We start from the raw sequence: 24,399 nt of genomic DNA, 5'->3' as shown, positions 1-24,399 counted from the left end.
GATTCAACCTTGCTCTATTTTCTAGCCTGTGAGAGTATTTTGTTTGTGCCATGGCATTGCTCGTAAGCAGAACCATTTTCCCTCCCAGTTGTACCAGCACCCACCAGTCACCCGCTGGTGAAGCTCAGCTGCCTCGCTTGCTGTGCCTCCCTCCTGGTGCCACATCCCCACCGAGTTCTCAGTGAGGATTAAGGAAAAGAGAATGCATTAGGAAAGTTTTCTGCATGAGGCTCTGGTAATGACTTGATTCCCTACAGTAACTCCTGGCACTATTAGCACAACTATTTCAAAACTAAACTGCATGTAATAAATCAACAGAACCTATTTTAGAGAACTCTAGGGATTATTAGAAAATCTGACAAACTTCTTTCTGTTGTAGCCTTTCCCCTACTTTCTTCCTTTTTTCAGAGCAAAATGGGAAGAAAAAGGGACAAAGGCAACAGGAAGTTTAAGATGCATATTAAGAATATCCGAGATTTTTCAGTAGGGGTGATTTTAAAATTAAATTGTTTTAGAACAATTAAGAGAAAAAATATTAAAAAATAAATCAAATTTATTTTCTTTTTTTTTTTTTTTTTGAGTCAGCTCAAGAATTGTGCTTATTCTCACTCCCAGAGAGCTGGTTCAATTATGAATTTAGGAGCATTTGCCTTTGACGAACGTGAACTGCACACTGAGCTCCCCAGTCCAAGCTGAGTTGTCCTTAGCTGGGTGATGTCACCTCAACTCACACACATGTGAATGCTCTCTTTCCATGCACTAAATTACCCTGTTGTGGTGTTGTCTCCATGGCATCACTGTAAAATACATGTCTTTAAACAAATAAATCAATAAATGGGTTTGCTGAACCAGCTTCATTTGTTTATTCACCAAAACTGGAGTCAAACCCAACTGATTCAAAATGTCCAGCATCTCCTGAGCGCTTTCTGCCCACATCTGAGAGCCAAAGAACCATATGGATCATGGATGGGAACGTCACTGCTCTGACTCCTGCATGTATTCCCACCCTGTGCTTTGATCAGCTTGATGCTGAACTGGAGAAGAAACTGCTGGACGCACAAACAGACAGACAGACAAAGATGCTTTGTCAGGAACTCCACTGCACAGGAAACAGCTTCATTTTCCCTGCTGAACAGCCTGGTGTTATTTGCTGGACAGAATTCCATTAGCTCAGAATCTGCAGGATGGTTTCTAGTCTGTTTCCTCAGATTTTGAGCAATACATCCCATGCCATGGGGGGAACAAAGGGCCAGGAATAATGGACAGCTTGCAGTCGTGGGTTTGGAACTGTTTAATTTCTCTCTTATTTGCTGAGATTTGGAACCTAAAGAAGATGAATGTCACCAAACACACATTGGTTCTATCACATTCTTAACCCTCTCTGGGTAATATAAATCTGTATTTTTCATCATCTACAGTAAATGAACTGTGAGCACCCACACTCCTCTCACAGTAATTCACTGACTTTCCACCCCCAGAGAGGTGGAGGTAATGTATATACTCCTTAGCCTATGTTTATGTTTAAATGATTTCTCACTCAGGAGAAATCATAGTTTTGATTAAAGGAAACAAAGTAGGATAGTGAAAGAGGTTATCTCCAAAACAATTGTTTGGATTACATTGTCTGAGAACACTAAAAGGGATAATTCAGATATATATTTACAGATTTTATGAAGTCAATAGGCTTCACAGAGAGACATTATAGGTATCACATTTACAAAATCTATATTTAAAAGTACAGAAATACCAGTTGTATTTAATCAGTCACCATCAATAAATCACCCTGATGGCATTTATGTACACGGTAATACAGCACACCTAACCCATCCGTCGTTTGGATGGAGCTGCTTGCTGGAATTTCCAGGATTTTTGAAGAACAGGAAAAGAGAGTCAGCCAGGTACGTGGTATATTGTAATTTCCAGCCCAAGGTAAAGCGCTGGTTTAGAGGCACTGACAGGGCCACAGAGGAGCCTAGCCCATAAGGGCAGAAGTTTCTTTTCATGGCTGTTCAAATCAAACCACAGGAAAATGTTCCTCTTTAACTGCTTGACCTTCCGGAGCGCTGGTGCACGCCGTGGCACTGGCAGATGTTCCCAGGGTGAAGCCCAGGGCTCTGCAGCCCAGCTCTGATTCCCCCCAGGCTCCCAGGGCTGGACCCCACTGCCACAGCTCAGCCTGGGCTCTCAAAGCCCTCTTACACCTTTCTGCCTTTTTTCTTGACTTCAGTTTTCTCCTCCCTCCCGAGTTCCCCTGTTACTTACAGTCACCATTTTGGGAACTCCATATTCAAGGCAACAACCCGGGATCACTTTGTCTTTCCTGTCACACCTGGAGCCTCTTGCCAAGGAGCCCTCCCTGCCAGCTGTATCCCTGGGAAGCCATGCCTGAGGAACTGAGTTGGGAAAGCTGCTGTGGTGATAAACTGCCTACAAGATCTTCTGCTGTGATTTTGAAGATGAGCTACAAAATCCACTTGCATCCTTGTGCTCTGCAGGGAACTGCTGCAATAGAGGGAGAGGGCTGAGGCTGCTTTATCCTGTTAAATAAACAGAGGAGCTCAATACTGTTATGAATGAATTCAGTAAAAGTTACATATTTGTTGTGCCCCCATGTTCATTCCAATTGTACCCCCGCCTTGTTATGTCTCCCACTGTGGATGTCTCTCCCTGTTCATTCCAGTTGTGCCCTGGTTGTAATACACCCCCCTGTTTGCTGCTTCTATATGTCTCCCCATGTCCCTTCTAACTGTACCCTTGTTGTAATACCCCCCCCCGGTTGTTATATGCTCCCCTATGTTCACTGGTGTTGCATAATACCCCCCTGTTACCCCCTTGTTAAATCCCTTATTGTTACCCTCATTCAGTCCCTCGGGCATTGCCTTCGCTGCTCCCAAAAATGGCGGCCAGAAACAACCTCGGCAGTATGCAAATGAGGTGAAGCAGAACAGAATCCACCAAAAGGGCCTAAAAACACCAAAATAACGTGGAAACTCGAGGAACCAAGTGACTGGACCTAGTGGGAAGAGTCCTCCCATGCCATCAATCGAGTTCTGGAGGTCACCACCACCTAAAAGTAGCCAGACAGAGATGAGGACCCTAGTCTACGAGCCACTAATTGTCTTCCTAGGCACGCCCTCGAGGACGGAAGCCCCAGTTCTGCTGTGAAGCACAACTGTTCACCTCCTCCTCTGCGTCGCCGAAGGGAGCAGCGACGGTGTGCGCGACCCCTCGGGCCCCCACCCAGAACTGATCACCTAATAAAGGCCTTTTAAAAGGAGCTGGTCTCCTGGCCCTTAATTTACATCAGGTGGGGGCTCGTCCGGGATAGCCACGCCCACCGAGGACCCCAGGACTGGGACGGCCGCCCACCCTGGGCCTCCGAGGGACTGCTGGCTACCTGGATCAAGGGATCAGCATGGGACCACGCGACGCACAGGAGCACCGGAAGGGTGAGTAATTCCGGTGGCGGGCGAAGGGGGCGAGCGAAAGGAGTGTGAGTGAGACGAGGGCCGGCAGCTCGTACCCTCGACGCGATTGTGGACCCCTAGTACCGCGGTTTCGGACTCCCGCGAGGGGGTCGGCCGGGAACGGGGGGAAGCGAAAGGATTGGGTGAGTGAGGCGTCCCCTGGGGATAGTGAGGTTCCCCCCCCTGGGCGTGCAGGGGAAAGCCAGGAGTGAGTGGCACGCAGTGGGGCTAGGTCTCCCCTGGTAAGACCGTTGCGGTCTGGGTTGGTCCGGGCGTGTGGACTGCCCAGACATTTTGAGTGCGTCACACGCATTTGGTCTGGGTAGGTCCGGGCGTGTGGGCTACCCAGACATTTGAGTGCGTCACACGCATTAGGGGTCTGGGTAGGTCCGGGCGTGTGGACTACCCAGACATTTTGTGTGCGTCACACGCATTAGGGGTCTGGGTGGGTCCGGGCGTGTGGACTACCCAGACATTTTGAGTGCGTCACACGCATTAGGGGTCTGGGTAGGTCCGGGCGTGTGGACTACCCAGACATTTTGTGTGCATCACACGTATTAGGGGTCTGGGTAGGTCCGGGCGTGTGGACTACTCAGACATTGTGTGCGCGTCACACGCATTAGGGGTCTGGGTAGGTCCGGGCATGTGGACTACCCAGACATTTGAGTGAGTCACACGCAGTCCAGGGTGCCCCCAGGCACTGCCGGCACCGAGCACCCACGAAGGTTCTTACTTCCCAGAACCGGGCTGGACGTGCCGAAAGTGGTGTGCTGCCGCGGTCTCAGGGAGGGGACCGTAAACCCACGGCCAAGAGCACTGGGGTGGGGAGTCGTTAGGCAAGGACAGGCACCACACATACTTGCACACATCCCTTTCACCTAGGTTATTCCGCTGGGGAGGGATAGCCAAGCCGGACCGGTGGACGGTAAAGGGGTCGGGCCCCGCTTGGGTTGATCCCAGTTTCTGGGAAGGGATACCCCCGGGTAACCCCACGGAGTCTCCTGGAACCTTCCTACCTCCGTTCAAAAAATTGAGGAAGGCGGGATACGGTATCAGAACGGGACGGTCTAGTCCGGGGAGTGGACTCGTGGTCCGGCCTGGCGGGAGGCTAGACAAGGGAAGGTCCCGGTGCCTAGGGGAGGGCTTCTGATACTAGGGACCCTGGCGGGCGCCACAAAGACGTGCTCAACAGTCTCTGTAGGAGAGGCAAGGCGTGGGGGTACGGTTAGGGGGTCGGATCACTAGGATAGACCCCAAGGGGGGACGGCAAAGGGGCCGAACCCTAAAAGGTGTGATTGTTAGGATTCACCCGGGTGGATAAGGAGAGAGAGAGAGTGTGAGTGACCCCCCCCCGCATCCCTTTTTCTAATAAAGATCATTCCCTGGTGTGAGAGTGAAGTATTGAAAGTATAAGAAGGGGCTTAAGTTATTTCTAAGGGGGGAAAAGGCCTGTGTTGGAGTTAGATAATTTGTTTTAGAAAGGAGTACTTGAGTTGTTTATAGATTTGTGTTGCCCGTCTGTAAATTTCCGTTCGGGTAGGGGCACCTTAGAGGTTTGAGTTATTGAAAATGGGAAAGTGCATGAGTAGGCAACAGGACTCCCTGAAAGGAAAGGGAAAGATAAAAAGCATCCCCATAGAAAGCCCACTTGGACAACTGTTGAATCAGTGGGACTCTAAAGAGGCCACAAAAACCCTCGACCAAGTTAAGATGATTTATTATTGCACAGAAATTTGGCCAAAGCTAAATTTACAAGGGAAGTGGCCTTGGTATGGGACTAATGACCCCTGGATCTGCTCACAATTGAATCAGTATTTAAGAACTCAGGAGAATCCAGACATAGAGCAATTAACATATGCCGCTTGCTGGCAGACTGCAGATACAGGAGAGGAAAGTGTGAGAATTTGTAAACTAAAGAAAGGAGAAAATAACAAGGAGGAAAAGGAAGGAGAACAAACAATTACTAAACCTTGGGATCCTTTGGATCACTTACCTCCTCCTCCAACAATTTACCCAGCCCTAAACCCTAATCCCTTACCAGCCCCTCCCGCCGTGATCCCATTACCACCTCCTCCTAACACCCCTGTCCAAAATCCTAATCCTGTTCCCGCTCCTCCGGTAATAACTCCAGACCATTCTTCAACCTCTCTTCTTACCCCAGCTTCCTTGCAGGCTCCTTTAGCCACCAACTCAACTCTTCCTCAAACTATTCTTTCTACTACTACTACCCTACCTCCTCCTAAAGTCTCTAATCTTAAACTAGAGTCTTCACCTAATCCTATAGTGTCTTTCCCATCTTCTCCTGACTGTGATATATCTCCAACTTCTTCTTCAGCTCTTCCACTGTCACATCCTGCCCCCTCACCTGTATCTATTCCTTTACCCCCTTCTAATTGGGAGTTGAGCCCATCCCCCTCTTCTACTAACAGGCAAGACCCGATAGACCAAATGATTCCAACTCCCCTTAATGATAATCCTACTGATGGCCCCTGGTGCAATACTAGGTCGAGAACATCTAAACCTGAAAGGATGATGCCCCTCAGGGAAGTCCCAATGGGAGGAATGTTGGGGGGAATAGGATTTGTGAATGCGCCGCTCACCGCTTCGGAGGTTCGGAGTTTTAAAAAGGAGTTAGGAAACTTGATAGAAGATCCCGTGGGAATTTCAAATCAGGTGGACCAATTCCTTAGGCCTAGTACTTACACCTGGGGGGAGTTGAATTCCATCCTCAATATTTTGTTCTGCCCTGAGGAAGTGAGGATGATAAGAGCAGCAGGTATTCGAATATGGGAAAGGGAGAATAGAGTAGGGCCTCCTGGAAACCTTAAGATGCCCCTGGTAGATCCTGGATGGCATCCGAATCGAGAGGAAGGTAGAAGGAATATGAGGGACTACAGGTCTCTTATAATTAGAGGTATCAAAGAATCCGTGCCCCGAAGTAGCAATACAAAACTGGCTTTTGAGGGGACTCAAGAAAAAGATGAGACCCCAGCAAATTGGCTCAATAGATTGAGAAGAAATTTCCAATTATATTCAAACATAGACCCAGACAGTCCAGAAGGACAAGTACTGTTAAAAGTACAATTTGTCACAAAATCCTGGCCAGACATTAGAAGGAAATTAGAAAAAGTTGAAGACTGGCAGGAAAAAAGCATAAATGAACTACTAAAAGAGGCTCTCCGAGTTTACTTAAGAAGAGAAGAAGAGAAAGCAAAAGCAAAAGCCAGAGTAATGGTGGCCGTTGCTAAGGAGAGTGTTGGAATAAATAATGAACCACCAACATGTTCTCCGAGAACAGATCAAGGGAAGGCAATACCGTCAGGAGAAAGATATGCAGAAAAACCCAGTCTCAGGAGGGAGGGGGGAAGGCCAAGGAGAACGGGAGGAGCATCTAATGGCAGGGCATGCTATTATTGTGGGGAGGTGGGACACTTCAAGAGGGATTGTAAGAAGCTAAGGATGGATGAAACAATTGTACGGGAGCAAGAGGCCTTAGAACGGGTCTTGAGGGGTGATGATTAGGGGTGTCAGGGGCTCTATATGTTGGGGGATCCAATGAAAAACCAAGAAGAGCCCCTAGTAAATCTTAATGTGGGTCCCCAAGAAGAGGATTTTGAATTTTTAGTCGACACTGGTGTTGATAGATCTAGTGTTAACAAGATTCCCATGGGGATGACTATTGGGAATAAAACTTGTGAGATTTGGGAGGAGAGGGGATATCAAAACTCAAAAGGTAAAAGTCTGGTACACACAGAACTAATAAAGCTGGTATTAAAATCTTTGCAAAAGCCAACAGAAATAGCAATTGTGCACATAAAAGGGCACCAGAAAGGAGATACCTTTGAAATAAGAGGGAATAAACTGGCTGACCAGGTAGCTAAGGAAGCAGCTTTGGAAGTGGGGGAACCAATTAAGATTCTCAAGCTGGGAGAGAAGCCTGAGAAAAGGGGTGACAAAGTAGAACCAATATTCAGTGAAAAAGAACGGAGAGCAATAGAGGAGCTCAAATTATGCCAAGGGGAACAAGGGGAATGGTTAACCCCAGATGGGAGAAAGTTCTTGAACCAAGCACTAGCACGAAAGGTACTAACAGAAATACATGCACTAACACACTGGGGAACCCAGGGACTATGTGACCACTTCCTTAGAGAAAATATTTGTATTGGAGTATACGATCTGGCCAAATCAATAACAAAAGGATGTGTCATTTGTCAAAAGATCAACCAAAAGGTAATGAGAAAAGTAGAACCTGGAGGAAGAGGATTGGCTTTAAGACCATTTCAAAATATTCAAATAGATTTCACTGAAATGCCTCCAGTCCAGGGATATAAACACCTATTGGTAATAGTAGACCATCTCACTCATTGGGTAGAAGCTTTTCCTACCAAAAAGGAGACTGCAGAAGTGGTCGCAAAGATAATCCTGGAAGATATCCTCCCCCGGTATGGTTTGGTAAACACCATCGACTCAGACAGGGGACCTCACTTTGCTGCTCAGACTTTACAACGGGTGATTGAAGCTTTGGGAATGAAATGGAAGCTACATACCCCATGGCATCCCCAGAGCTCAGGCAGAGTTGAAAGAATGAATAAAACTCTTAAAAATGTCTTGACAAAACTAATAGCTGAAACCAAATTAAATTGGCTTAAGTGCCTACCCTTGGCTCTATTACGGATTAGAACAAGACCCCGAGCAGACATAGGAGTCTCCCCCTATGAGATGATGTTTGGACTTCCCTTTTTATTGTCCCCCTACAGTACTGGTGCTTACCTGGATGGAGAGGAAGCTACCCAAAAATACTTAGAAACCATTGGAAAAACATTGGAGGGCCTTAGAAAAAAGGGATATATACCCCAAACTTCTCCCCACGATACCAATGTGCACACTATCCACCCTGGGGATTGGGTATTAATTAAGTCTTGGAACAATATCCCTCTAACACCTAAATTTGAAGGTCCCTTTCAGGTGTTGCTGACTACACACACCGCGGTACGGACTCGGGAAAAGGGTTGGACTCACATCACTCGAGTTAAAGGGCCAGTAACACCTCCTGACGAAGGACCAAGCTCCCCTGCACTACCCGCAGAACCAGTGGAAGGGACCCCATCCACTAACTCACAGGAGTGGACAGTAATTCAAAATCCAAAGGACTTGAAATTAATTCTCAGGAGAAACTCAGGACCTGAGGACTGAACAAGGACTGAAGGACAGTTAAGGAATCTGTTATGGGATAAATGGAATGAATTTTGTAAACTGTTGCACACTGTTTTAATGGTTGTTACAAGCCTTACATAAAGGTTAAAAGTTTTTCATATACAGAAAAAAAAAAGAAAAAAAAAAAAAGTTCTTCTCCTACTGAGTACTCCCAAGAGGGGCAAGGAAAAGATTAGGGAACAGAGAGAGTGAAGGCAGCCAGTGTCAGGAGACTCTATAGAATATACAGAGAGACCTCGGCCCAAGAGGCAAGACCGTGGGGTGTCGGCATGAGGGAAATGGCCCCTACCGGACTCTTGGAGAAATTGATGGTGATACTACTAATATATGGTACTCTCAGCAAAGGAGAGAACCCCTGCACTAAGTGCTATCACCCCATATATGATGGGGAAGACCTGAGGTCCCTATTCAGAGTCCACACTAACATTAACCCAAGCTGTTTTAATCACTCTCAGTTAATTACCTGTCAAGAGGACGGGAAAGTTTATTGGACCACAAGAAATACGGCCTCTTATAGGCAGCGCCTACTTGGGGAGTGCCCAATAGGAGAAGCTTGGTTTTGTTTTGAAAACGAAGGATTAAAAGACATAGTTAAGGAAAAACAATTGATGTGGAAAAAGGATGATCCTGATATCCCCTTAGGAAAAAATTTGTTCATCGATTTGGTTGAAAGGATAAGCAAAGAACTAAATTTGACTAGTTGCTGGATTTGTGGAAGTACCCAAATGACAGAAATTTGGCCTTGGGAGGGGATTGGTTTAAGCCCACTAGAAATTCTGAGGTGGAAACAGACAAAACCAAAATATGAACTATTGGCATCTAGGGGGAGGGAAAAATGGGATTTAAAATCAAAAATAATAGGGGAAGAGTGCATTCTAAGAATAGGGAAAAGGTACAACACCCCTGTAGGGAAGATGGCATGTAAAAGATATTTATTAATAAAGAATTTGGAGGCCAAATGGGTCCCGAGGGAGCCCCTTACATACTGGGCCATCGGGAAAACAGAAAAGGGATGCATATATCATGAAGGATATAACCTTCATAAATGCACAGAAAAAGGAGTAAACCCCTTTTGGGGAATCAGAGAAGTATCAAAGTTTTGGGAATTCCCAACCGAAGTGAGAGATGGATTCTGGCAGGTCCCAGAGTATTTATTTTGGATTTGTGGGGATACTGCATATACAAGACTCCCGGGAGACTGGGCACGGAGTTGCACCATAGGGGTCATTAAACCAGCCTTTTTCCTACTACCCAAGAAGTCAGGAGCACATTTAGGAGTCCCGGTATATGATGACCTGAGAAAGGAAGAGAGAAAGAAAAGGGACTTAATTGACATGGGAGGTACACAGACATGGAAAAGCAAAGTATGTACTCCAGATGAAATCATTCGAACCTACGGCCCGGCCACTTGGGCTCAAGACGGATCCTGGGGCTACCGGACTCCTATTTATATGTTGAATAGAATAATCAGACTCCAAGCAGTGCTTGAAAAAGTATCCAATCGCACAGCACTAGTATTTGAGCACATAAGTGACCAATTGTCCCAAACCAGAACAGTAATCTATCAAATTAGATTGGCAGTAGATTACTTATTAGCTGATGAAGGAGGAATATGTGGAAAATTCAATTCCTCCAAATGCTGCTTGGAGATTGATGACAAAAGTGAGGTGATTAAAAACATTTCTAAAGAAATCCGAAAATTGGCCTATGTGGGGAATCAAGAATGGACTCCCTTAATAGACAGTGACTGGTGGGATGAATTTTGGTCTTTCAAAGGGAAATGGTGGAAAAAGGCTGCGTTTATTACTATTTGTGCAATAACTGGACTGTTATTTTTACCCTGCTTATTTCCCTGTCTAGTCCGAATCCTGACCTCAACTGTGCAAGCTAGCATCCAACTTCCCGAGGCAGCTAACAAAAAGCAAACAAGGATCATGGTGATGGAAAGCCAAGACCAGAAACACGCAGATGCCAAAGAAATATATAACCAATACAAAAGACTTAGGAAATTTTATTTCCAAGAACCAGAGACTGCAAATTGATGCGGGCATCCGCCCGATCAAATAAATAGAGGGGGGAGTTGTTATGAATGAATTCAGTAAAAGTTACATATTTGTTGTGCCCCCATGTTCATTCCAATTGTACCCCCCCCTGTTATGTCTCCCACTGTGGATGTCTCTCCCTGTTCATTCCAGTTGTGCCCTGGTTGTAATACACCCCCCCTGTTTGCTGCTTCTATATGTCTCCCCATGTCCCTTCTAACTGTACCCTTGTTGTAATACCCCCCCCGGTTGTTATATGCTCCCCTATGTTCACTGGTGTTGCATAATACCCCCCTGTTACCCCCTTGTTAAATCCCTTATTGTTACCCTCATTCAGTCCCTCGGGCATTGCCTTCGCTGCTCCCAAAAATGGCGGCCAGAAACAACCTCGGCAGTATGCAAATGAGGTGAAGCAGAACAGAATCCACCAAAAGGGCCTAAAAACACCAAAATAACGTGGAAACTCGAGGAACCAAGTGACTGGACCTAGTGGGAAGAGTCCTCCCATGCCATCAATCGAGTTCTGGAGGTCACCACCACCTAAAAGTAGCCAGACCGAGATGAGGACCCTAGTCTACGAGCCACTAATTGTCTTCCTAGGCACGCCCTCGAGGACGGAAGCCCCAGTTCTGCTGTGAAGCACAACTGTTCACCTTCTCTGCGTCGCCGAAGGGAGCAGCACACCTCGGGCCCCCACCCAGAGCTGATCACCTAATAAAGGCCTTTTAAAAGGAGCTGGTCTCCTGGCCCTTAATTTACATCAAATACCACACTGAAAAAGGGCTCTGAGTGCAAGTCCAGTCTTGTTCTGAACTCTTGGAAATCTACTTTTCCTTCATTTAATTGACAAAATCTGTAGATCATACGAGGAAGACAGTCCCTGCCAAAAATCCAACATCACTAGTTTTTAATAATACAATGGGAATAACCCCTCAGAACATATGTAATTACGGAATGAGTCATTCCAATGGCATCATGTAACCACATTCACTGGGATTTGACAAAGATGAGGCCACATAAAATTATTTCATTTCAGCCCTGGTCAGGCAGTGGTGCTGAGGAGCTGAGGCCACATAGCAGAGGTGATGGACAACGATCTGTGACCCTGTTGTGGCCCTGCTGGCTGTGGCCAGAACATGAATGTGGCCAGGACAGAATGAGAAAAAGCTAAAGATTGAAATGGGGGGATGCATCAATAGCAAAGGAAAAGCTGTGAGTCATAGAGCAACAAAACATCAACTTAGTGGAGCAAAAGATCTGACTCGCACGTTATCAGATACAAAATAAGCAGCTGCAGCCTCAGGGATGCTGCAAGTTCAACACCAACTGCTGGCCCCAGTGCTGGAATTTGGGTCAGGGAATATGTGAGAGTGAGGAAAGTGCTGCAGGAAGGTGCCAGTTTGAATGCAGGTCCCACATGTTATCAGTAGGATCTTTTTTAAAGACAGAAAATCCAGGCTCGTAGCCCACCCCAGTGGGGACATGGCTGGGTAAAGGGTCTGAGCCCTCCCACCAGTGCTTCCAACCTGGGAATCCAGCACCCAACTCCGGGGCATCCCCAAGACAAGCTCTCCCTGCCACAACCTTCTGCCCAAAGCTGCCTGTGTCTGTTCTCTCACAGAAAAGAGACAGCGACTTTCTGGCTGCTCCCCAAGATCTCTTGCTAACAATAAAGAGGGAGTTTTCTTAAGGGAAAGGAAGAAAGAGTTGGGGAGAGCAGAGCAAAAGTATTACTCAACTATTTAGTCTAAAATTTTGAAAATCAAAAGGCTTTTCTGACAGATTGATATCGACTCTAATAGAAAACACACTTGTCCCGGGAAAACTCTTCTACATGAGCCCCGAGTCTGATAGCTTAAACAATTATCTACAATTTGGAATTGATTTTTTATGCCCACATCAATGTGCACTTTTTCAATGCCCAAGGCACAGATAATTCTATTAAGAGAAAAACCAGAACGTGTAGGCTTAAGCCAAACAGCCTCCAACTCCAGACTCAGTCTTACAAAACATGTCCCAAGGCCTGACTCATCGTGGCTCCCTTGTACAGCAGGGACTCTACATCTCACAGCAAAACGCAGAAAATCATTAGGAGAACAAAATCCCAGCAGCTCTGTTATTGTTCTGGGTTTAAAGGAGCATTAGCAGCACCAGAAGGACATTGAACTGGCTGGGAACACTCTGCTAATAAGTGTTTAGGAAGGATGGGCCAGAGCTGTGTTTTGGGCAAGTATTCCCCAAGGTGCTGAGCTTGGCCCCAGCCCAAGCTCTGCTATCAATTAACACTGCTTCTGCTCAGCTTTGTTAATTTCCCCCTAGGTGAGGAGCTTTCAAATTACTGTTACAATCTGCCAGTAACAAGAATGAGGGCTTACGCTTCAGACACAGACCTTGCACAGATTTGATTTGTTAACACACCATCCATGCAATTCTTTACCCGCACATGAAAGCATGCAGCGCTGTTATTGTTAATTTTTAAAATTCTTTGCCAGTAACCTAGAAAGAACAGCCCTGTGTGCCTATAAACACCCACAAGCACTGCCTTGTGCTCGAGTCTCTGCTGCAGCAGTGCCCCTCTGGCTGCTCCAATGTCCCACCAGCCACCCCAGTGTCCCACCAGCAGTCCCAGTGTCCCATCAGCAGTCCGTGTCCCACGAGCCACCCCAGTGTCCCACCAGCAGTCCCAGTGTCCCACGAGCTACCCCAGTCTCCCACCAGCAGTCCCAGTGTCCCATCAGCCATGCCAGTGTCACACCAGCCACCCCAGTGTCACACCAGCTGCCCCTTTGTCCCACCAGCAGCCCCCATCCATCAGAGAGAGGCAGGGAGCGTTCCTGCCGCTCTCCCGAACGATTCCCATTATGTGTCAGTGAACAAACACCACTTCCCAAACAATGGGGGCTCCCGTGCCAGCGCCCCCGCCGGGCCTTCGAACCACCCCGCGGCCCCGGGCCGGACCCGGCCAGACCGCAGCGCTCCGGGGCGGGCACCGCCACTCCGGAGACGGGCAGTGACACGGAGCGCAGTGACACGGAGCACAGGGGCACGAGGGGGACGTGGGGGGACACAAAGGGACTCCGGGGCGGGCAGGGCCGAGCCCACGCGTTGCCGTGGCAACCGGGCCCGGAGGTGCCGCGTGCGCCGGAAGTGCGTGAAACGCTGCCGCGCGCCGGAAGTGCCGCGCGCGTGTCGCGGCCCGTGCCGAATGCTCCGGGCCTGTCCCGGCACCGACACCGGCACCGGCGCCCCCACAGCCACCGGCACCCCCACAGCGCCACCGACACCAGCACCCACACCGGCACCATGGTGAAGCCGCGCTACAAGGGCCGCTGCTCCATCAACCCCTCCCGCGCCAGCACCAACCCCGGTACGGGCGGGGCCGCGGGCCGGGCGGGCCGGACCGGACCGGACCGGACCGGACCGAGGCTGATGTTCTCTTGTCTCCGCAGATCGCGTCGAGGGTGAGGGAGGGAACAACATGCGGGACCGAGCGACCATCCGGCGCCTCAACATGTACCGGCAGAAGGAGCGCAGGTGGGGAGGTGAACGTGGCCTGGCCGCGTTCCCGGTACCGGCCAGGCGGGGCCGCGCCAGGGACAGGCGACAGAACGCCTCGGTACTGGCACGTCGTGTGTTTTGTAATCCCGTGAGCTGGGGAGCCTGATCCCGAGCTCTACGCAGCCCAGCGATGTACCAGGGATACAGCTGGGAAAATACTTGATACATCAGCGTGGAGAGACCCAAAGCACACAGAATTCCCGAATTTCACAGAGCAGCACAGCTCAAAAGCTCCCCCCAAAACATCATCAGCTCCCCTCAGCGTCTCCACAGAGTCCCCCTGTTCCCCTGTGTGCCACACTGAGAGATCCATGGCAGGGAGCAGCACCCACGTGTCTGTGCCATGGCAGTTCTGAGAGCCCTGTTTCACAACAGCATGTTGGGGTTCTTTTGCCAATTTTCCCCCTGTTTGGAGAGCAGATGGTGAGGAGGGATTTTCAGATATTGCTAAATTCAAACCAGGTCTCACCCTGTATGGGTGAGTTTTGCAGAGCTGGTTAAAAGGCTTTGTGAGAGAATGCAGTGGTAATTGCCAGGAAACAGCACTTGGTGCCTTTTGCAGCCCTAGGAGCCCTTCCTGGGCTGCCACTAGCAGCTGCAGGAGGGTCTGGCCAGGTTGGAGTGAGACCAAGGGCTGTGACTGCCGTGGCTGCCTCTCAGGGTTGGGATAACTCATTCTCATGGGGAAGGGTCCCTCTGCGTTCTGTGCCGCTGCTTCTGGCCTGGTGCACACAGGGGCTAGAGGGGTCAGGGCTGCCCTTTGTGCACTGACATGTCTTCATTTGTCCCCTAGGAACAAACGGGGCAAAGTGATCAAACCCCTGCAGTATCAGTCAACTGTGGCGCCAGGCACCGTCGCAAGAGTGGAACCAAATATCAAATGGTTTGGTGAGTCTTATCCAACTTCCAGGCTCGGCAAGCTTCAAAGCTGTTGAACTTAGCGTTTTGCAAGGCGTTTGTTTCAGAATGGTGGTTTGAGAGCTGTGTGAGGGAAGGTGAGAAACCCCTGCTGCTGTTGATGCCTTGTGGGGCTACCTAAAAACAAAGGCCAGACAAAACTAAGGCAATAAAAAGCAGTTCTATTTATTGAAGGGCCTTCAGGTACGTTTTGGGCAGACAAAGCCCCCCCCACCCCAGGGGCTGCACCCAAAATGGACAATGGGTCACGGGTTTTCACATTTTTGTAAGCTTTGGTCCATTTGCATATTGGGGGTTCATCTTCCAATTACAGCTTCAGCTAATGAAGTCATTTACTCCAAGTTTGCTCCCCCAACTCACTTTTGTTTCCATCTCTCTGGGCCTGAGGCAGTGAGGTGTCCTTGATTGCCAGGCCTGGAGAGGAATTGTTGTGTCTGCCCAAAATGGAAAGCAGCAGCTCACACTGCATGTGGAGTTTGAAGTTGTGCAGTAAAGAACTGCAGGATTACAAATAGATAAAAAATAGAAAAGCTGAAATCCTAAGGGGATCATTGTCCCCCTTGCTTGTACCTGTGCTCTGGGGCTTTGCTTTCCGCACACTCCCCTAAGGGTGGTTATTTTGGCTCCTGTTTTGTTCCCCATGGTTTGCCCATATGTATGGCTGTTAAATGTCCTAGAGATTCTTTTCAAATTTCCTATAAATGGTGGGAAAGAAAGGGATTGGCTGCCTGTTTGTGCTTGGTCTCAAGTAAAACCCTTTGGGTTTTCACTGGTCTTTTTGTTCCTAGATGGAAAGTTCATGTTTTATTAGTGTCCCCAGTTGGAGCAGATGAGATCAGGAATGGCCAGGTGCAATGATTTTTTTTACACTCAGGAAATACTCGTGTGATCAAGCAGTCATCCCTACAGAAATTCCAGGAGGACATGGAGACTGTGATGAAGGATCCTTACAGGGTGATCATGAAGCAGAAAAAGCTGCCCATGTCCCTGTTCTACGACCGGATCAAACCACACGTGGGTATCACTGATTGTGCACGTGTGTGCACACCTGTGAACAGCTGTGCTGTCCCTGCTCATCTGGGGAAATACTGGCTTCTGGAAGGGGCAGCTGTAGTGGATTCCATGGGGAAGGATGGTTCTGATTCCCTGTCACTGTGGCCATCAAGTGTGAGGGCAAAGAAAGATACATTATTTAATAAAAATTCTCATTTCCCAATAGGAAATTACCCCAAAAATTCTTTCCTGTGAGTGTGGGGGGCTCTGGCACAGGGTGCCCAGAGAAGCTGTGGCTGCCTCATCCCTGGCAGTGTTCCAGGCCAGGTTGGACAGGGCTTGGTGCAACCTGGGACAGTGGAAGGTGTCCCTGCCCATGGCAGGGGGTGGCACTGGATGGGCTTTAAGGTTCCTACCAGCCCAAAGCCTTCTGTGATTCTGTGACAGGTATGATACTATCATATTATGGTCTGATTTCTGATAGGTTAGTGTGCCAGCTGATGTTCTAATGCCTCTAACAGCCCCTGGGACTTTCTTGAGGCTGCTTCACCCTGCAGACACTCACATGATGAATTTGAACTCAAATACATGTGTTTTATCCTGTATCAGAAATTCTTGTTCATTCAGCCTTCATTTCTAGCATATCAGGTTTTTAGTTACTGCCATTTTTTTCACGATGTCTAAACCATTATTTTGGACTATTGGTAGCTATTTTGTCATATGGAAATTTTGTAAGTTCATGTCTTAAGAATGTTATTCAAGTTAGGGAAAAGGTTGTGTTAAAACATGCATTACAAAAACAAATTGCTGCTTTCAGCTATGGATTGTTTGCTATTCCAAGACAAGCTGGCTTTCATTGCAAGCTTTAAAATCTAGTTTTGATTGTAATTGTCCCTGACAAAAATCTGAGAATTTGGCAAGATTTGTGCTCTTGTTAGAAAAACAAGAAATGATCAAAGATAGCAGCTGAATTTTCATCACGGTGGTTGTAGTTGCATTTGACACCATTTATGGTGGAAGAACTGAAGCATGGTTTGTTGGCAAGTGCAGAATGTTTTGTTGCTTATTAAGTATCCACTCTTGTGTTTCTGGAAGCTTGAACTGGAAAACTCAAACATTGTTAGGGAAGTGCCTGTCACTTGTTACAGGCCATGTTGAACTTGGGGCTCCTTCCCTGTGTGTCACAAAAGATGGGGAAAAACGGTGCTTGGGGTTTTAGTTTTAACCAACCTGTTTTTCCTCAGACCTCCAGAGTTCACATTCTTGACACAGAAACATTTGAAACAACGTTTGGCCCCAAATCACAAAGGAAGAGACCAACTCTGTCTGCAAGTGATGTGCAGTCTCTGGTGGAGAATGCTGAGGCCTCGTCAGAGTCTTATGACCAGGGCAAGGACCGAGACCTGGTGACAGAGGACACTGGTGTAAGGTGACTGGAAAGGAAAAATGATTCATTGTATACATGTATGAAAAGCCAGCCTTGTTTTTAAAGAAGGATCGGGTACCTGCATCAATGCTGTTACTGTGTGAGGAGGAAGGAGAAGGAGATTAGCTGAATTTGGGATTTTGACTATATACCAGCTGTTACTTGGGCTTCGTCCCCTCTTTTGTCTGCAAATGGCTTAAGAGAAGAAGATCTTGACTCTGTATTTGTGGTTGCTGATGTTTCTGGTGATGTCTTCTAGGGATGAAGCACAAGAGGAAATCTTTAAGAAAGGACAGTCCAAAAGAATCTGGGGTGAACTTTACAAGGTAAATGGCACTTGGAGTTTGCAGCAGTCACATCTGTCAGCCTTTACACAGCACTGGGCTTCAGCACAGCACTGAAATCCTGTACAGCAACAATGAGAAAAACTCAAAAAGAGTAGATTTTAAGTTCTAAATCTCTGCCTGACTGAGCTTGATTCTTGAGCTTTTGTCCTACAGGAGCAAACATTCTTAAAATACACGATCTAGAAGAGGACTGGCAGAGTGAAGGTGTAAGTTTCTATTGGATTCCTGGGTCTTCACCACAAATAAGAGTCATGTTCCCTTATGTTTCTTTAGGCTAAAAACATCTGGCATATTGATGGGGTCATCTTGGGAGAGCTCTCCCCCTCAATTCTCCATGAGCCACCATGGCTGCCAGAGAAATGGAGACTGAGTGAATTGGGGTGGTATGAGCAGTTTGTGTGCTCTCAGTGACTCTTAGGTATGAAATTGCTTGACTTTTTGCTCTGAATTTCTGAATGTAGCTTAAAACCTTTTCATTTGGATCTAAAAGCACTGGGAATGGTTGAGCAAAACAGATTTCAGTAAGAGGCTGCCAAAACTGCAGGAAAAAGCTGTGAAACAAATTTACTTGGCTTGAAACAAGTCGTAAAATGACAGCTCCCTGCTATAGTTGCTTCGTGGACTAACAGCAGGTTCCTGCCTGGTTGTGTGTTTCATATTGGTCCAGAAAACATCCTTTATACCCTGATCCATTATGAAATGGTAGAAGGGAGTTGTTGCTGAATGGATGATGAACACTGAGGGTTTATGTGCTGCAGCACTTTAGTTTTCCCATTTGGGTGTAGTGTTTTCTTTCCCTGGTGCATAAGAACAGGTAAAAGTCCTTCAGCTGTCCAGGCTGAATTTAGAGGGGATTTAGGAGAGGAGAGAGTAGAGCATCAATGGATGTTAGTCTGAACTTCACTATTCTGTAGGGAAGTAGCAGTTTGTGAAGGATACAAGGCTTTTAAAGTAATGACGTATTTTCAAATGTGACTAGCTTTCCTTTGGGAGGTACAGATACCTTGCTTTCTGCAAAATCCTTCACTTCTGTGTGTATTTTTTTTATTTTTCAGGTGATTGACTCATCAGATGTTGTTGTTCAAGTTCTTGATGCCCGGGATCCCATAGGCACTCGCTCCCCTCATGTGGAATCCTACCTTAAAAAGGAGAAGCACTGGAAACATCTCATTTTTGTCCTGAACAAATGTGATCTCGTTCCTACCTGGGCCACTGTAAGCACAGTCCTGCCTGTTATTCTGTGGAGCTTCTTTGTTCCTGTTGTGGCTGTGCTGTAGCTCCGTGCCAGTCCCCATGCTGCTCTGGAAGGGCATACTGCAACTGGGGCGCTGGGAGTTCTCTGCTTGCCTGCAGTAAAAGTAACAATTACCATGTAAATCTGTCCAAGTTTGGCCAAGTTGAGCAACACACGCCAGCCACAAATTCCCTACTTCCTCTGTCTGGATTTAACAGTTCAGCTGTTGTCTCCAGAGTGTGCTAAATGTTAGTCTGCCTAGGATCCATATCCACCCCAGCTGGTTTGCTTTATATCATTAAACTAATGAGTTTTAGCTAGCAGTGAAGGCATTTTTGGGAAATTGTTTGTCTTTAATACAAACAATACTCAGGGCTTTTAGCTGTTGGGCTGGGGAAGTGCTTCAGAGGTTCTTCCCTAGCAATCTTCATGGTCAGTTGCAGTTGTGAGCCCCCTGCAGATGCTGTGTCCTCCTCTCTGAGCACAGAGTGTCACCCTCCAGCTCCGTGTCACTAACCCAGTCCCCTTTGCCTCTCCAGAAGCGCTGGGTTGCTGTCCTTTCCCAGGAGTATCCAACACTGGCTTTCCATGCCAGCCTCACAAACCCATTCGGCAAAGGTGCTTTCATACAGCTCCTAAGGCAGTTTGGAAAGGTACAAAACAATTTTGGGGATCTGTGGTTGGTTTGGGGGGTTACTGTGTGTGTTGTCTTTTGCTTTGTTAGCGTTTGGGGTTCAGAACTGCAGTGGTAATTCTGTCCCTCGCTCCAAGATGTAAAATGATCTGTTATTTCTCACCAGTTACACTCTGACAAGAAGCAGATCAGTGTGGGATTCATTGGTTACCCCAACGTTGGCAAGAGCTCAGTGATCAATACCCTACGGTCCAAGAAGGTCTGCAGCGTGGCCCCCATTGCAGGGGAAACAAAGGTAGGAACATCCCAGTGTTAAAAATACAAATGTGGTCATGTGAAATCAGCCTGATGACCTTGTCAAGTTCTGCACTGACCTGCACAGGTTGTGTGACCCTGAGGAGGGGCTAATGGACAGTCCCTGCTCTGAGGCACTGCTCTGGCAGCATTCCCACATTCCCACTCTGCCATACTGCAGGGCTGTGATGGGAATGCTCAGCTGTGCTCACTCCTCTCACTCCTCTCCTGAGCCAAATGCTGGGTCAGGCTCTGTTTCTCTGACTCTGGTCTTCAAAAATTAAACAAGGCCTGTGTGGAAGGTGCTGATGGGGAGCTCCTGATCTCTTCCAGGTGTGGCAATACATCACCTTGATGCGGCGGATCTTTCTCATTGACTGCCCCGGGGTGGTTTATCCATCAGGAGACTCAGAGACAGACATTGTGCTGAAGGGAGTGGTATGTGTCTGCACTGGGTGCTGGAAGGCTTTGCTTGTTGTCACTTTGATGGTCTCAGAGGGTTGATCCTCTTTTGTGATCCTCTGCTGTGCTTTTTCAGGTTCAAGTTGAAAAGATTAAGAGCCCTGAAGACCATATTGGTGCTGTGCTGGAAAGAGCCAAAGCAGAGTACATCAGGAAGACATACAAAATTGATTCCTGGACGGATACAGAAGACTTCCTTGAGAAACTTGCTGCCAGGACTGGAAAACTGCTAAAGGTGTGCCAGCTTCCTGCATTTGTGGGCTGGAAGAGCGTGTGGCCTGTTCTGAACATGGGAAATGAAAATGTTTCTGTTGCTCATGGGGCATGGGAGGGCTGTGTGCCCCGCAAACATGGACATAAACTATTACTGTTTTTCTCAGGGTGGTGAGCCTGACTTGCAGACTGTGAGCAAGATGGTTCTCAATGACTGGCAGAGGGGCAGAATCCCTTTCTTTGTGAAGCCACCGAATGCAGAAGCAGGTCAGCCAGATCCCCAGGTAAGAATGTGATGCTTGTGCCTCCTCTTCCCTCATATTTGATTTTCCTAATGGTATTCACTGCTGCTTTTCCCAGCGTTCCATAGAACTTGGGCAGCGCATGTCCTGGGCTCTGCCCAAGCATGGTCCTTCAGGTGACACCTGAATTTGGTGATGACCAGGTAGCAGTGCTCTTTACAGAGATGTCTGAGTCATTACTGACTACGAGAAATGTCAGTAATCATGTTGTCATCTTAGGCTTTTTCCAACAAGAGAAAATGGAAGTTGTTCTTGGAGGTGATGGGACAGACTTTGGGGATAATACATCCTGCTCTTCCTTGCAGCCTCCTGTGTTGGAAGCATCTGTGACATCCAGCCAAGATAACACTGAGGAGAAAGTCTCTGAGTTGATGGCCTCAGATGTGGAGCCAGCAGAAGAGGGGAACAACACAAACACCGAAATCAGGCAGCTCATGTCCCACGTTCGGCAGAATTTTGGCAGGATTAACGTGGCACCTCAGTTCTCAGAAGAAGATCTGGTTCCTGTGGATGTGCCTGGTTTTGATGACACAGACAGTGATTCCTCTGGAGAAGAGGAGGAGGAGGAGAAAGAAGAGAATGAGCAACATCAGGATCCAGGAGAGGAGGAATTGCAGGTGGCGGCACCTGCAGCCCAGGAGAGCTCTAAAGCAGTACTTAAGGCTTTGGAGGACAAGATTGCAAAATACAAAAAATTTTTGGATAAAGCCAAGGCCAAGAGATTCTCAGCAATAAGGTACCTGGATCTGTCCAATACATTTCAGAGGGGGAAAGGGTTGATGAGCCTCTGCTGTAGTTTGACTCCATTTCTGACTTGCTTGACAAATTCCCCCGTGCTGCCACACACAGTTTGCCACAGCTTACCTGGCTTAGCTATAAGGGCTGGAAATTGGGCCAAGTAGCAGTTTGTTTTTTGAAAGATTATTCCAAGAGCTGCTATTTACAAGCAAGTTAAAAATGTTTTTGGAAAGCTGCCTCTTAAACTATGGATTAGAATTAGCATTATCTTGGTTTTCTGGGCAGCAGTACTGCATCCTTGGATCTCTCCTTGATGTTGGGTAATCCTAAGGCTGGGTATGCCTGGGTCTTCGTGCATGTGCAGTGAATCCTGGCCCATACAGCAGGCCCAGTTTTAGCAAAGCTCACCCACCAGCCTTGTGAGGACGGAGATTTCAAGGTTTAAATGCTACGTTTTCTCTCATATAGCACACAAGCACAGTAACTCCAGCAACAAGGCTATTGCAATATTCTGGTGCAAAGATTGGCTTTGTTGCTGACAGAGGACTGGGATCTGCTGGAGTCTGATGGCTTCTCAGAGGTGGTCACTGTTTGTGTAACAACAATCTTTTATTGCTGGTTTTATCTTCCATAGAATCCCCAAGGGACTGAGTGACAAAGTGTTTGCAAAATCCACGCAGAAGGCTGAAGAACCCAAAGAAACTGAAGACAGAGGTAAGCCAAGATTAGTAGATGTTCTTAATCTACATTTGGAAATCCTATGAGCCAGAGGAAAAAAATGGCATTAAGGGGAGAAGCATCCACTGGATCCTGTGTGCAAGATCTTTTCCCCTAAAACTATTTAAATCTCCCTTTAGCTGTCCCAAGGGCTGCTGCCAACCTGGTATAGCCTTCCTGTAGAACAGCTGTCTGTGTGATGGGAGATGTCCCTCTCAGTGAAGGAAGGTACAGTGAAGGCAAGTTTTGAGTTCCAACAGCCTGGGCTCCAGCAGGCTGCAGCCAGAGCAGCTCCCCTTCCGTGGGGTGTTATAGGAAGGACTGGATGGGGTTTGGGATGTTAAAAAAGCAGAGATGCTTCAGGCTGTAGGTTTTTACTGAGGCTTCGGTTGTTGTAGTCAGTTTGAGTAAAGGCACAGTCAGGTGGGAGAGCCCTGTCCTGACAGGACTGTGGAATTCTCCTGGACTTGGACGGGGCTGGAGCAACCTGCTTCTCAAGAGCAGTTTTCACAGTAACAGCTGTGATGCTCTTGTGAGGAACAGTCATGTTGTGGTAGAAGCTCTTAAATACAGCCAAGCCAATGTGTTGCTCAAGGAGTTGAGATGGTGACCTCAGCCTGAAGTTCTTCAAACTAATGAGTGTTCTGGAAGATACCAAGTGCATGATCTCTGCTGTTTGCAGGCAGCTCAGAGAAGAAAAGAAAGAGGAAAGAAGAGGAAAGTGATGATGATGATGACCAGTTGGGTAAACAGCCTTGTAAGAAACTCACATCCAAAGAAGTAAGTGTGCTTTTCTGTACTACCAATGAGCTGGGTTTTTTATCCCTGGCGATGTCACTAAAGAGCTTTGAGACTTTGGGTGTGAACAGAAGGGAAATTAAAACAGAATTCTGTTATGAATGTTCTGTGACAACTTCTGTCAGCCCCGTCTTACCTGACTATGCACACCAGATTGAATCTTGTATCTTGCTGTAAAGACTGAAGTGGAGCTTACTCTCATAAGAGCGGGGTGGGGGTGGGCTCCGTATAGAGTCACATCAGTAACATTTTGTTTGAAATTATTTATTTTACTTAATGCATGTGGAATGCAAAGTGAACACCATTGGAGAGTTGCAGACACTGAGGCTCTGGATGCTGGGGATTTGCTAATGTGTTTTGTGTTTGCAGAGGAGACGAGCCGAGAGGCAGCAGCGCTCCAAGAAAGTCGGAGTCCGGTATTATGAAACTCACAACGTGAAAAATAAGAATAAGAACAAGAAAAAAACTGGCTTGGAGGGAAAAAGATCAAAGCACAAAAAATACAAACATAAGCAATAGCTGCTTATTCTATTAAATTTAAATAAAACAGCTCTAGTATGTGGTGGCTTTTTTTACTATAAAACTTGCGGTTCCTGTTCAAAGCCCAGTGTGACCGGTCTGTCCTGGCCCCAGGAGCAGCATCTCTCTCTTTGTTTCTGCATCATCTGAAAGTTCTTTGTGCAGTTGGAGCTGATGGTATTTCCACATCGCTGTCCCAGGCCAGCAAACACTGCAGTAGCCAAACAGCTATTCCAGTGTTGCTCAGTGGTGGGGTTTGGGTGGGTTTTTTTCTGGAAACTGGCTTTGTGGGGTTTTTCACATGACTATGGGGAATTCTCTTTCCTGTGTTCACCTTCTATGTAACTAGCTACTCACAGAGGTACCTCAAGCAAGGATTTCATTTCCTTCCATTGAAAAGTGAACCTATGACTGCCATCGTGCCCTTCATTTCACCAGAAAGAGTCACACCCAGAGCTTTGGTGTCGCCTGTGCTCAGTTATTGCTGACAGTTCTGACAAGGGATTTCCATGAACAGTTTACA

The 24,399-nt window shown here is 47.3% G+C and overlaps 2 protein-coding genes across 2 annotated transcripts; both read left to right on the top strand.

Moving 5' to 3' along the window:
- The first annotated feature begins 3,076 nt into the window (after positions 1-3,076).
- Positions 3,077-11,479, top strand: LOC128799986 (endogenous retrovirus group 3 member 1 Env polyprotein-like). The gene is made up of 2 exons (XM_053964884.1): positions 3,077-3,449; positions 8,433-11,479. The coding sequence occupies exon 2, from the start codon at positions 8,951-8,953 to the stop codon at positions 10,721-10,723; it is 1,773 nt and encodes a 590-aa protein (XP_053820859.1). The 5' UTR covers positions 3,077-3,449; positions 8,433-8,950; the 3' UTR covers positions 10,724-11,479.
- A 2,405-nt stretch (positions 11,480-13,884) lies between these two features.
- On the top strand, positions 13,885-23,906 carry GNL2 (G protein nucleolar 2). The gene is made up of 16 exons (XM_053964328.1): positions 13,885-14,090; positions 14,173-14,257; positions 15,075-15,169; positions 16,074-16,213; positions 17,437-17,621; positions 17,878-17,944; positions 19,021-19,179; positions 19,739-19,852; positions 20,000-20,128; positions 20,461-20,565; positions 20,666-20,824; positions 20,970-21,086; positions 21,410-21,840; positions 22,477-22,556; positions 23,242-23,339; positions 23,727-23,906. Exons 1-16 carry the CDS (start codon positions 14,027-14,029, stop codon positions 23,874-23,876), a joined length of 2,178 nt encoding a protein of 725 aa, XP_053820303.1. The 5' UTR covers positions 13,885-14,026; the 3' UTR covers positions 23,877-23,906.
- Positions 23,907-24,399: the final 493 nt, after the last annotated feature.

Source organism: Vidua chalybeata, chromosome 25, assembly GCF_026979565.1.
Source record: "Vidua chalybeata isolate OUT-0048 chromosome 25, bVidCha1 merged haplotype, whole genome shotgun sequence".
NCBI lineage: Eukaryota > Metazoa > Chordata > Aves > Passeriformes > Viduidae > Vidua > Vidua chalybeata.
The sequence above is the reverse complement of the archived record's forward strand: the minus strand, read 5'-3'. Positions and strand labels throughout refer to the sequence as shown.